The sequence below is a fragment of the Rhamphochromis longiceps genome, linkage group LG23, assembly GCF_057381845.1.
Source record: "Rhamphochromis longiceps isolate RC_006_pf linkage group LG23, R_longiceps_female_GT1.1, whole genome shotgun sequence".
NCBI classification, from domain to species: domain Eukaryota; kingdom Metazoa; phylum Chordata; class Actinopteri; order Cichliformes; family Cichlidae; genus Rhamphochromis; species Rhamphochromis longiceps.
This window is the reverse complement of record NC_140578.1, coordinates 5560167-5574556: the sequence shown is the minus strand read 5'-3', so window position 1 is coordinate 5574556 and position 14390 is coordinate 5560167. Positions and strand designations below refer to the sequence as shown.

General features: G+C 38.1%; 1 protein-coding gene across 1 annotated transcript; it reads left to right on the top strand.

Annotated features, from left to right (window-relative positions):
- Nucleotides 1–2623: 2623 nt before the first annotated feature.
- Nucleotides 2624–14097, top strand: mef2b (myocyte enhancer factor 2b). The gene is made up of 10 exons (XM_085399359.1): nt 2624–2671; nt 2754–2832; nt 6876–6955; nt 8418–8621; nt 8878–9006; nt 9178–9367; nt 10301–10449; nt 10727–10841; nt 11620–11731; nt 11954–14097. The coding sequence occupies exons 3-10, from the start codon at nt 6902–6904 to the stop codon at nt 12264–12266; spliced, it is 1266 nt and encodes a 421-aa protein (XP_085255485.1). The 5' UTR covers nt 2624–2671; nt 2754–2832; nt 6876–6901; the 3' UTR covers nt 12267–14097.
- The last annotated feature ends 293 nt before the right edge of the window (nt 14098–14390 follow it).

The following is a 14390-nucleotide window of genomic DNA, read 5'->3' as shown; positions in this document are numbered from 1 at the left end:
CTCCATGTCTGTGTTGATGTGTTTGTCTTTGCGTGAGAGAAAATAGAGTTGTTATCCACACTTGCAAAGATGATCTGTGCTAATAAATTGCCACCATATTATATTTAGTACATTGTGTAACAACCCCAAAATAGTTAATAATGCAGCTCATGCAGTGATTCAGTTATTAACTCTAAATATACCTATTAAGCTGACAGCATGTCTGCTTTCTGTTAGTTTTTTTCTTTGCTTTGATCATTCTCTGTCAGTTTCCTCTCCTTTTTACACCCCATTTACTTTCTGTCAATACTACCCAGGTTAGCTGATGAACATATATCCAATGACATCAGCTCTGCATGGGCTACAGCGCACATGGCACTTATGGAATTCTGACTGAACGATTTTATGTGCCATGGTTGATTTGGCAAAGAGGAATGAACAACTTATGAGTAAAGCATTTACAAAATAACAGCACGGATGAAGTTAGTTTCAGTGTTTGCTAGTTATAAATAAGTATTAGATGTCACAGTTAGGTGTCACCGGGATCTATCATTTACTGATGATATGGAGAAAGTGGGAACATTTGAGACTATTGACTAATATTCAGAGATGTGCCAAAGGGTATGTCAGTGTAGTTAATGCCTGTCAATATGAGGCCTCTTCTGATGTTTTTGAGCCAGTATTCACAGACATTTGCTTCCAGAATATTGCTGAGTTAAGTAATTAGATCTTGTGGTTAAGGGCATCAAAATTCAAATGAAGCCTCAAGAAAAATCTTATAGCATTGCTATTAAATCAAGACATGCTGCTATAATTAAAGAAGTATTTTTAACATCAGTTGTATGTTTTTAGGCCAGTAGTTTCCAAGCTCTTGATGTACAGCATCATAAAGAAGGGTGTCGAGTTTTATCTAGGTAGGAAACAGGAAATAAAACAACATAAGTTACATTTATTTTCTGTCCTTTTCCGCTTTCTTTGCCTTTTTTAAGCGATTTGTTTATTTTTGCATAGCTCCTTGTGCCTCAAATATTCAGGCTAGACTAAAATGAGGAAATCACTCTGAGCTGCTCTCAACTTGAAAGCAAACATTGCTTTGAGCGCTGATAATGTTAACTATGCCCTCGTCGTTCCAAATTTTGACTTTTCATCCAGTATTTTGTATTTGCTTTTTATTTCCACACCTATTTATACATAGTTACTGCCTGAATGTTTGATTTTTAAATTACTTGATGTACGGACAAACAGGCACAAACACTAAAAAGACTCTTAATCTTAAATAACTCATTTTGTAGTTTTAGAATTGGCTATTGCAATTATGTTGTGTTTAAGCTTTTATTGGTGTAAATGTGTGATTAGGTTGTCACTGTTTCTATGGCAGAGAAATGTGTAAAGTTTGAATTAGTGACAGGCCACCACAGACTCTGGTATTGAGCAATGGCCTGTGGCCAGTGTTCAGGTTTGCTAAGCATAACGCAGTGTTTCGGTTGGTACTGTGCAAATTGACTTTAATGCAAAGAGATATGTGTATCCCGATAAACAGTTAACATTTACTGATGTATCCTTTTCCCATAACAGCAGCGAAACACCATAGTCAACCTCCAATAACGAAGTCTTTAATTCATCAGTCACAATAAAATTTTTATGTCAATACTAAAAAAATGAAAAATTCCTTCCAACCAAAGAGGCCAAAATGTTTAAATATTTTTATCAAAATGACCGTGAACTCTAGAAGAGTGTTCCTCAGAATAGTTTTGCTCTATTCTCATTGCTGAATGACTTTTGGATCAGCCTGTAATTCTTTAGGTTCACTGACTCTGCTAGGGGCTGATTTTAAAAAGCACATTGTATCTTCTACTTTTTAAGGCAAAGCAGGATTTACATTTAAGGGGATTTTTTAAAACAAAATAATAGCAAATATCATAACAAATATCGACCATATCTACTGTAGAAACATAACATATGCCTATTCCTATTGTGTGCAGTACATTTAGTAACAGAATCTCACACCTAATGTTGTGCCTTGCATTGTAATTGGGGAAGAACCGCCATACACCTCAGCTATGCTCCATGCTCTTCTGCTTCCTTCTGCTTTGCGTTCAAATGCTTGTAGCTTTGTTTAAAAGTAAATAAATCTTATCATTGTCACATTTTCAGAGTTGATTAAAGTCAGCCATAGCACTCACATTTGCACAGTATATCAAATTCATGTGACTCACCCCTCAATTTAAGTTTTGCAGAATCCCATTAAAGAGATTAATTCAAGTCATCCCTTAAATTTAGCTCATAAAATTTTATTTAAAAATAAAAAAAATGAATATATTTTTGTTTTTGACATTTTGCAGGACATGTTGTAATGTCCTGCAAAAACCTTGTAATATTTTGTGGTACATGAATGAATCACAAGCAAAAATGCCCTTTAACCATAGATATATACATACATTTTAAAAGATAACATTAGAACTAAATTGCTTCATAATGCAAATCTTGAAGGCATAAAGGACTTTACGCAACTTTTGCTGACACCTTATAGTGACGAATGCGTTTATACGCGGAGGGGAGGTGGAAGAGTGTGTCCAATAGCATGGCCGAGGAGGCGGTGTGTGGTGACACACACAAACAGAGTGAGAGGCGGGCTGTAGCAGCCAGCTGTTGGAAAGCAGCGCTCCTGAATCATCCGCAGCTTCTGCATCAGGTGAATATTTCTGCATCTGCACAAGACCAGAACGCACAACAAGACTCTCGACGCTCATTTAGTCATTTATGTTTCCTATCAGCAACTATTCCTGTTTGACTGGTCCTGATCGAGTGGGTGAAACTAAGAAGTAAACAGAGAAAAAGAAGATCGAGGAACAGGTGAGATCAGATGCTCTATTTTTATTTTTAAGCACGTGTTGAGTTTCTGTTTTATCTTCTTATTTCGGTTTTTAAGGCAAATGAGCGAAGCTTCCTGGGGTTTCCTGTGTAGAGCATTGCATGACACAGCTGTGAGTAAAGTACCTGTTGCTGTGTTATTGAGATGAGGCTATAATAGACAGGAGTGCTTGGCAACTCGGGGACAGACGGGCTATTCTTAAACTGTCTATTTGAAATGACGTCAGCAAGTTATTGGGAATAATTGCCCATAAACGGGTTTAAGCAATGCATTTCTACTTCTTTTTAACTTTTATGATTATTATTATCATTATAATAATAATAATAATAAATAGTTATTATTATTACTTAATTCTTGCTTGGCTTGCTCACTGTGAAAAATGAATCAGAGTCCTTTGAAAGCAAACACATCCCATGAGTCCATTCTAAGTAGACTGCTTCAACTTTTAAGAAGAATCTCGACTAACTTTGCTCTTATTAGAAACAGATATAGATAGATATCTAGACAGACAGGTAGATAGCTCTTTCATCCCTTTACCTGTTGTCCTTAGTCTAATTTAAAGCAAGCATTACTGATTCTGATGTCTTTAATCTTCTGACATTCCTTTGTGCTGGACATGTATCTTTTTCCATTTTTAATGCCCTCAAAGAGGTTTTCCTCTTTTAGTGCGAGGTGTGGCTCATCTTCACAGATAGTTTGAGAGGATGTCAGACTTTCTAACCTTTTGGAAGACTAAAAAAAAACCCTTTTTTCTCTATTTATGGAAAGATCAAATGTTCAGCACATGCCTGCATGCAACATTGCTACTCTGGCTCTATGAAAAAATATCAAGGCAATTCAATTATACCCAGTTAAAATTAGACAAATATTCCCTCGCTATTGCACTGCAAAGGCCCGATGAGCACATGAACCATTTGACCCCAAAGGTGGCAAACAGAGACATATACAGCTAGGTATACTGCAAGATAAAAATAATAAAAAGACCTCTTTTGGTTACCATGCTAGCTATGCAAAGCTTTGTCGAGAACTATAAAGACTAAGAAGCAAAGTGTTCCCCTGGGGCCTTTATTTTATGAGTATGCTTCTGTTTTGATTTGAATAAGTGAGGCTGTCACTAAGACTTCAAATTTTTCAAGATTTGGCCTTCACCTTTTTTAACTTTAGTTCAGAAGGATGTATGTATATGCTCTAATACATACAGAGAGGGAATGGGTGAAGACAGACATCGGCCCACATAACACTGGCCTTTGATATGACATTCACAAGCTGATAAAATGACTAAAGCAGTGAAAACAACAACCCTGTTAGATTTGATTCACACACTGCTTGCAACAGTTAAAGCACATTATACCCATATAGTACAGTAGACATTTTAGGTGTTGCTTCTCTTGTTATCACCATAGTTGTGTAACTAATGCATTCACAGAGCAAAACATGAAAAAAAATAGTTTAGCAAAAGCAAAACCCTTTTCTCAAACCATCTTTAATTATCAGTATTTTAACACTACCATTATATATCTTGTCATATTTAACATTCAGTACTGCGTAGAGAGCAGGGCAATCTGCTTTTTCACCATAGAAGAAACCATTAACCTCCCTGGCTAATATGCTTACAAGTGTTTATCATGTTTTTGAAACATTTGAAGCCACCATGCTCTGAATGACTCATGGAAAGGAAACCATTGAAGCAGAACCCCCAATACTCTACAAATGCCCTACTTTTTCCCCCTTCTCATTCATGCATACAGTTCACTGCAGCAAGAAAACATGTCGCGTGATACATATTGTTAATGAGCAACATCAGCAGTGCTAATAAGACCAATTAAAATTACCTTGATGCGCAGGGTTTTCTGTACATGTGCACTGTTGTCCCAGGTAGTTCCCTGGTGATTAGTCAGACGATCCCGGGGTAAAGCAAAGCTCCTGCTGTCCTTGTATGTGTCTGTGCTCAGTGTTTTCCACTGTCTCACCTTTGGGAAGGTATCTGTCAAAGGCACTGTCCTTCCCTAGAAGCCTGAGGCTCTGGGGAAGGTGTGCATGTGCTGAACTATTGGACAATGACAGGTTAGATGGTGATTCTGTTTTTCATTCATGTCCATTTGATGGCAAATGAGACAAAAAGGAAGATTTGCTTGTTCCGTTTCATGTCCACCTTTTCCCCGAGATGTTCAGTAGTTGACCATGGAGATGAAATGTCACAGGCAGTAGGTGCATGCTGTTTTTTGTTTCTGTGAATGTGCAGACCTCAAATGGCAGTTGTCAAATGGGAAAGTATCCAGATTTAGCTGTGAGGCACAGCCAGGCTTTTCCTGCCCACCTCGGCCTTTAGGCCTTTGACAAACCTACCAAACCACATAGATTTTCTATAGCTAACTCCACGCCGGTTTGCTGGAGGGGCAGCTATATATACCCAGCTAGCCATAGGTTTTAACAGAGCTGTCAGCAGCTCTAATAGTTGACATTTGGTTGTATTTGAGAGGAGCGGAACCTTCGGTAAAACCCTGTGATAAACATCTTTCAGCCTTTTTTAGAACATATGTCCCACTTCCCTCTCTTCTCTACATTAACATGCCTTGATATGAGGTGAAATTGTCTCACTTCTGGTCCAAAAAAAAACCCAGAACAGCTTGGCCTGGTGTGAATTCTTTGTGGTAGTTGAGTTGTTAGTTAGACAGACCAGTGCTGGTTTTGTGGTTCTATTTTTCTGTTGTGCACTTTGTTTTACCGTACAGACATTGGCAAGGATGAGTTTGTCTGCAGCTGTTACTTTTGAGGTTTGTCTTGGCTCTGCAACATATTCAACGAAGCAAATAATGCAAGACTTTATAAGGTAATCGTAAGGGCAACGAGGTGGACTCTTCCAGACATGCCCCAAATTTCTGTGTGCCAAGCTTATGTTGAAGGACAGCGGGTACTTTAGGGGTCGTGGGAACATGGGATTCATATCCGCTCAGGCACCATCAGGAGGGGCAAGCAACTAAATATAGAGAAATCACGACGTCTAGAATTAGGGGGGAAAACCAGTGAAAACTCCTCTGGGCTTTAGAGAAATACTGTATGGCCCAGTCAGAAGAGGCAGACCACCACTTAACACAGTTGTTTTACTGATAGTGAGCATCAAACGGAGACAGCTCATACAGGGAGCAAATTTATGGATACATTTGATTTAATGTTGTATTTTCAGCAAAGCCATCTCTTAAAGCGTCAATGTAATTAAACATTCAGTTCCACGTTTTTCTGCTTTGTTTTTGTTTCTATACAGCAGGGATGGGGGGCATTGTTTTCTAGCCCAACAAAAACAGAAAAACCACGGGTGTGAGTTTCAAAAATGGACATTCTCAAGCCAGCCACGTCTTTGCTATTTGCCCCTGAAAATCCTGTTTTGTTTTGTTTTTTTCTGACCTGGCCGTGCATGAGAGAAGAGTGGGTGGCTTTTAGCATTAGCCATCTTTCAAGAACACACCGTTTTCCTTCTACTGTTTGGTTTCAGCTATTGCCTGCTGAACCTTTAAAAAGAGCTATGGACTGTATTTTTAACCCTGTCTCTTGGGGCCGCTTGGTGCAGTCAAGCACTGTGCTGTTGGCCCGGGGGTAACCCAGACTGTCAGGGTGTCATTCTGTGTGGACTGCTAGCCCCACAAGAGCCACGCTAACTTTAGACCGCATCGCTTCATGGTGGTAAAAATAAACACCCTCGCCCCACTGAGGGGAAAGGACTTGAGTCACTTAAAGCAAAGGGATGACATTTTCCCATCAGAATTGTATTAAAGACTGAACATTTATTCTATTCTTATTATAATATGTGATCATATCACCTCAAATTTGTTACAGTAATTAATAATTAGTTCAACTGCTTACAAATGCAAGCTTAAGTATCGAGGTAAATCTTTTTGTGATCTTCGAGAGTAAAGGTTCATTTAATGTTTTAGGTCATTTCATTGATGCTGATTTTCACACATTACTGCAAATGTTTAAGTATGCTGTTTTATTCTAGTATAACACTGATTTTCACTTTGTTTGACAGGTGTCAGACTAAGAAGAGAAGAGAAAATGGGAAGAAAGAAAATACAAATTTCTCGTATTCTTGACCAGAGAAATAGACAGGTGAGCACACATCGTTTCATGTTACGCACACACAGACACATATGTTGTTTTAAAAAAAATATTTCTCAGTAAATATTATCCAGTCCTACTAAAATTATAGTTAACTGCAGGAAGAATAAAAACTTCATCCAGATTATTTGAACAATCAGATACATTTTCTTGTTTTTTAAGTGTCAAATATTATTACAGTGTGAACGTGTGGGCCTTTTCTCTAGTGTAAAAATTGTATATCAATCCAAGACATTTAAAGACATCGCGCTGATATCTCAGGAAATGTATCAGGCAAATTTTTAACGTTTTCCTCTTCCAGATATGTTTTAGACTCCGTAATTAAGTGTCACTTAAGCTGCAAGCACTGAGTTGCAAAAATAGCGGTACATGTTTCATGCAAATGTGCATGTTATGTAGCCGACGCTGTGGTTGTTTGTTGTCCAACATTGCACTGCAAATATTTAAAACATAGGTTCACTGATTGAAATGCAAATGCAAAGGCATGCAAGGATGACTATTAATGAAATATCAAATTACGATATTTATACTAGTGTGAAACATTATTAAAATCGTGCAGTTTACAACATCACTAGCATTCATTATTTTCTACCCAACGGTGGTAATAGCAAATATTTTGAACGTAAGTGATACAATAACCTAAAGCTGTGAATTTATCAAAAGCCTTAACACCAGTTAAAGTGAGATTATTTTATTTGACAAAAAGACAATCTTTCACACTGAACAAAAAAAAGGATGTGAGCGTGCCGACAGTCGACACTAGATTAAGGAAATATTATTAAAATTTAAGAACTAACAAGAAAACACACCATTAAACAGAAGAGGAACTGCTTATCAGTTTGATGCTAAATGAATCATGACAGCACCGATTACATATACAACATAGTACTTACATCAACTTATGGCACAGGAGTTACACCGCTCTGCAATACCACAGACAGATATTATCATTTGTACAATACTGTGGCATGAACAAAATTGCTTGCATCATATTTATAGCCTATTCGTGCATTAATATTTGTTCAAATACTACAATTCCATGAAACACCCTAAATATTATTTAAAGTTTTAGCTGTGTTAGGAAAAACACATGATATGCATAGTGAGTTTGTGTACACATCCAGAGCTCTTATTTAACTGTTTTCAGAATGCTGATAAACACAATTTATTTCTCATATCTGATCTTTTTGACTGAAAGTGTTGTGGTGATAAGGTTTGTGTATCTGAATGAAGTGTTTGGTGATTGAACGTGTTCTGCACTGTAAAGTCTCTCTGGGATATTTAATTTAATTTAATTTAATTTAATTTAATTTAATTTAATTTAATTTAATTTAATTTAATTTAATTTAATTTTATTTTTAATTATCCAACTTCCTTAATTCGTCATGCTCACAACTTTGCAGAGTTAACTGGAGGGAGTTAAAAGTGCAAACCTGTTTTTCTTCTGTCACAGGTGACCTTCACCAAACGTAAATTTGGCCTGATGAAGAAAGCTTACGAGCTGAGCGTGCTCTGTGACTGCGAGATCGCTCTCATCATCTTCAACAGCACGAACCGTCTGTTCCAGTACGCCAGCACAGACATGGATAAAGTTCTGCTAAAATACACCGAGTACAGCGAGCCACACGAGAGTCGCACCAACACGGACATACTGGAGGTACTATTTTAGGAGCTTTTAAAAAAGAAGTATGTGAAAGCTTCTCATACGCAGCTGATCTGAAACATAAACCAATTTTTAACAGAACATGCAATTATTCGATATAAAGCCTCTGGAAGGATATTGTAAAAAAATAATTGGAAAAACAGGTGTTGTATTTTGAGTGAAAACCCTTTCCCGTGACATTGTTGTGGTTCGAAACCATTGTGCTATTGTTGCCAGTAATTTTCCATGTGCACTTTCTCTTCTGCATCAGACCCTGCGTAGGAAAGGACTCGGACTTGATGGCTCAGAGCTTGACAGTGAGGAGAGCATGCAGGTGGCGTCAGACAAGTATCCTCTAAGTGAGGGCATGGATCTCTCTGTGGCTCGCCAGCGCTTCTATGTTAGTGACCACATACTTACTCCTTACTCCGTACTTACACTCAACACTCACAGACCAAACACAGACAAACTGACTTCTAATTAGAATTCTGTGTTACGAAAGCATGTTTAATTAACTGATCTTTAATCCATACTGTTGTCAAAATTACACGTTATGTGTTTTACTCTTCAGGGTCCCTCTCTGCTCTCGCCAGAGGCACAGTTCCTCGTGTCTGCAGGTTGCGAGAATGGTTTTCCCAATTCATCCGGATCCGGCATGACCTCCCACAGACCCCCGAGCTTTAAATCTCTAAACTCCAGATCCAGCTCGGCCAGTCCTGCTGCACCCCATGCACACACTGCATTCATGTCTCCACACTCGGGTTAGTCTCATTAAGTCCTATACCAGAATCATCATAACTACTAAGGGTAGTATCTATTTGTGTATGTCTTGTGTTTGAAAAAAACACGTCAGTTTCTATTGCATCTATGTATCGCTTTTGACAAGTTCCACAAACTTTGGGCCTTTGTCAGGTTCATTCAGGCTCATTTGTGAGTTATTTGTGTTTTTTTAACGCTTTCATGATGAAACCAAAGTCTAAATGATTTTTTAAAATTTCATCTACCACTACAAATAATCTACCAGTATTATTCTACCTTTAAACAGAGTCATAGCTTTTCACATGAAAATCCACGAGCCACTCTTCTAACTTCTTGTTAAATGCTTTCTGTAAAATTCGTGTGTACTGTCAACCATCTGTGCAGCTGGCTGTGAACTCACAGGAAGTGTGTGTGTTTGTGTGTGTATGTGTGCTTGTGCGTAGTCGGTCTGTTATGTGAAACTGGCCCTCCAACAGTGTAACTGCAGCTACAACCAGCTCTGTGGTTTCTATTCAGAATGCATCACACCTGCCTATCATGTCAGCCATCATACAGTCGCTAACTATTTGGATGCACTGGGATGTCATTAAATACTGATCACTGACATTTTTAGTGATTCTAAATGCACTGCTCTGTTTTATCTAAGATTTGACAGTGATTGTTGGTTTACATTGCGTTCGCAATGGACTCTGTCACATGAGTTACAGTATATTCAGTACAGTTGCACATATTATAAGTATTCAGACCTGCCTGGTGTCTCACGAAGGCTTGATACTCATTCAAAGGTTAAAGGAAAAGAAGAAGTTCTTTTTTTCAAAATCACACTTGTATACCGCAACAGAGGGAGGTGATGATTGTATCACAAAGAATAAATGACAGTAGTGGAACGGGCTTAGATCGCTTTTCACTTCCTGCTCCTTTTTTTTACTCTTTAGGTATCGGCTACTCTGTGTTTTCCCATGGCAACCTCAATCGAGCTCTGGACATGAAAAGCCCTCCTCCTCTGAACGTGGGCACTGAAAACCTGCGGGCAGATGGTGCTAATCAGGCCATGGGGGCCACACGTGCTAACCACAACTCCGCTGTAAGTAGCTGTGCTATCCAGTGTGATCAAAACAAATAGGTGTCAGTGCCTCTAATAGATGTCGTACTGCTTCTAAAAACTAAGGTTCTTAATTAAATACCAAAACACATAAATAGTTCTGCAAACTTGGACAAGAAACTTCACAGGTTTTTTGACTCATTCACACCTCTCACAATTATAATGTTCACAAGTTTCATAGTGTTCATACACTGACTTCACTATATCAGTACAAACTCAAGATTTCCAGTATGACTGTTTCCCTTTCTCTGATCATCAGAGGGGTCTTTTATACCAGGGCCTGCACAGCAGCAGCTCCATGGTGGCTATGGGGAAGGCAGGGCTGCTGAGTCACAGTTTGGGAGGATATGGTCTCCCCTCCCCTGGAGCCTCTGGTATGTCATCTGTGTTCTGTTACTATAGAAAGAAAGAAAAAAGAAATATATGAAAAATATATGGCAACTAACAAAGTAGTCATACAGCAATAACTTGACATGTTAACAGGTTATATCAGAGTGTTAATGCCACTCTCATGTCTGTATGGCAAAACTAAACCTACCACACATATACTCTCTTAGCATAGCTTAGGATAACAACTGCAACGCAAGGATACTGACTGACTGTGGTGCAGTTCACTCCAGAACCTCATTATTAGTGCACAAACCTTGTGTAAAAAGGTTTGGAGTTTGTGCAGGACCAGGAGCTTGGAGAGTTTCAGGTGGTTTTCTGGTGAATTTATCATGAGAAAACATTGCCTTTCTTGCTAAACCCAGGCAGGAATTAGTTCCACAGAAGGTAAAAATAAATAAAGAAATAAAGAAATAAAGAAATAAAGAAATAAAGAAATAAAGAAATAAAGAAGAAGAAGAAAAAGAAAAAGAAAGGGAAAGGGAAATTTTGTTAGGGTTTTTTTTACACTGTTCCAAATTAAGCAGAACATCTTCTGACTCTAACTTCATCTCTAGTGTACAGACATGAGTGATGGGAGGTTACAGTCTTCTTATCTTGTGCTCATCGATAAAAACTACAAAGGGTATTTCCCAAAACGTCAAACCAGCCTTGCTGTGAAGTTTATCTTGTCTTAAAATGAAACCATTTTATTAAACTGTATCTTTTCTCCTGTTTCCCCCCCTGTCCTCTCCAAATCGATGTATATCTATTCTTCCTTTGCAGAGTACAGCCAGCCTGGTTTTTATCACTCAGTCAGTTTACAACGAGGAACAGTAAACCCCTGGCAAGCGGCGCAGCCACCTCAGGAGCCTCATGGGCCTCATATAAATCCTGTGTGAGCATATCATATATTATTCTAGACATAATACAGTAAATCCACTGTATATATAATTTTGAACCATTAGTGATAGTTGACTCTTAAATGCCATGTTCACAAGCAGTTTTGACTGTCTTTAAATTATCTTCAAGCTACTTCTAGTGCCCCTTAGCTGTAACTCCAGGACTGATGACGTGTTTCAATCCAAATTCATTTCCTCCACCCTCTTGTTGTTTTCAGAGGGTCCAGCGGGGGATGCTCTTTCCCCTCTCAGTCCTGCACTCCAACCTCTCCGCATCTGCCGTCCCTCAACCTCAACATCAAATCGGAGCGTAGCTCTCCTGAGCACATGGCCTCACCTGCCTCCCCTCCTCTGCACCACCTCAGGCAGCATTCTCCAATGAGCAACCCCGATTCAGCTCGTCATACCCCTCCAGATAGCCACCCAGCCAATGGCACAAAAGAGTTTGCCAAAACCGGCTACCCACAAGACCAAGAGGAAGGAGGGCAGTCGCTCCGGCAGTTAGAGATGAGCGACGGCTGGCAGAGATAGCCAGCTGCTCCGCTCTACAACCCACTCTCAGTCAACATCTGTCTTCAGACAAAACCATAAAGGGTCGACATATGCCTCTCTTTGTCTCCTCAAACAGAGCTGGTCTCTCCTGGGCAGTGGAGAATTCTTCTCTGCATCACTTGCTTGATCCCATGAGGAGATAGATGCATACAGACTTTTGCTTTTTGTTTGGTTAGAGTTAGTTTTCTGTGTGGAGCTAATGTGAATCAAAAGTACAAGTTGGAAATGTGATTGTTTTCTTGTGACTTTGTTGAAGTTGGGCACAGCAGCAGTGTGGGACCAACTGAATTTCTCTGAAGTGCACATATGAAAAAAAAAAAAAACGTCCATACATATTCAGCTTTCAAAGCCAAAATAAAATAAAATATAAAAAAAAAAAATAGGAGGTACTAAAAAAGTAGCTTGACTGGGGTTTTATGTGATAAGGTTACACAACAGGGCATTTAATTGGATACGTTCTTAAAATAAAAGGTTTTTTTTAGTTATCACAGTTTTTCCTTTTTCTCCTTTCAGATGTGAAAATACCTTCGTAATGGAATTTTAATGAGAGAAATCTAGGTATGAAAGCCACTGTCTATTTTTTCCTTAACAACACATAAAATTCAGCTAACAGGAGGTTTCTTCTGTCTGAATTATTTGTTTTGTCCAGACAGTGTTTTATTGCTGTTGCTTTACAAAGCACATTCTCATGTTAAAGCAAAGGCATCCTTTGTAGAGAAACAAAGAAAAAGGAAGTTTCGCTCTGAAAACATCCCAACTTAAATGAGACTGCCGTAGCCTCAGATTGTCTTCCTGTGTCTTGGCCCCACATCTCTTACAAATGATTCACAACAAAAGAAGATATTTGCAGAACTGGAGGGACATTTTGCAGCAGTATCATCTAAAAAAAAAAAAAAGAGTTGAAAAAATGTGAACCCACCCTTTTAAGATTCTGGGCATCAATCTGTGTCAGAGATTAGGTCAATGAGCTCTTTGGGATGTAAAAATGGTTTTCTTTTTCAAGTGTTGTTTTGTTTGTTTGTTTTTTAATCTTTAGTATTGTTGTAATATGATCATTTTATGTTGTCAGAAACACTCACAGCAGTCTGCTAAGACCAAAGTGTTTAATTATTGTCCCTCTGCATTGCACACAAATACTGCAACAGCCCAAAAAGGATCTATTTGTCTTTATTTGGTCGATTTTTTCTAAACAGCAGCAATCATGTGCTCTTCCTGAAGGGCTTTGTGTAGTAAGTGTTTAGAGTAGATATTCCTGCGTTTATGATGTGTTAAAACACGAGACAAGCTGTAGTAGATGAGTCCAAATATCCATTCATTTGTTCATTTATTATCCGGGCTTCATTTATGTATACATTTACTTTTTAATCTTGTGCACTGGATACCTCTATGTCTTTTAGTTTTGCGTTTTCAGTTTCTGATCTTCAAATGACAAAAAAATTAAAAAAATTTTTTTAAAAAGGAGATAATTTTCATTCACTGTCCACAAGGGGTCGTCTTATTTCACACTTTTAATCTGACTGAGACTGGTTAAAGTGCAGAGCAGTGAAGACCAGCCTTAAAAGGTAATTCTTTATCTAATAAATCGGTTAATCGGCTCATTAAATTAAACTCCTGCTAAAATCCAGCTTGTGGAGGTTTTCAAATACAAGTTCCACTGTCGATTTATCTCTCTTTTCATGATATGTGGATTTTTGTGGATTAATATTAGCATGAAACATGAAAAGCCAAGTTGTCAGTATTCTGATGTTTCTGGTTGATTTTTTTAAACACGTATATACATACATATTTGCTGGATGCTTCACTAACAAAACAGAGGCATTTTTTGACATTTTTTGTGAATCATTTTAAAATAAAGACTGTTTACTTTGTGTGTTTGCCCCAGTCTGAGTTTTTTGTGTTTTTTTTTTTTTAATTTTAGGACATTCAGTTTATCATTTTTCTCAGATGAAAAAAATGTCATAATTAATTAATTAATAATTAATAAATTAATGGCATAAAAGGGAATCATTTCCCTCTGTTTTTATGTACATTAATTCTGAAAGCAGGTAAAGTGCCCTTCACTGTGTAGCTTTCATGTGTCCATTTATTTCATTTTATTCACCT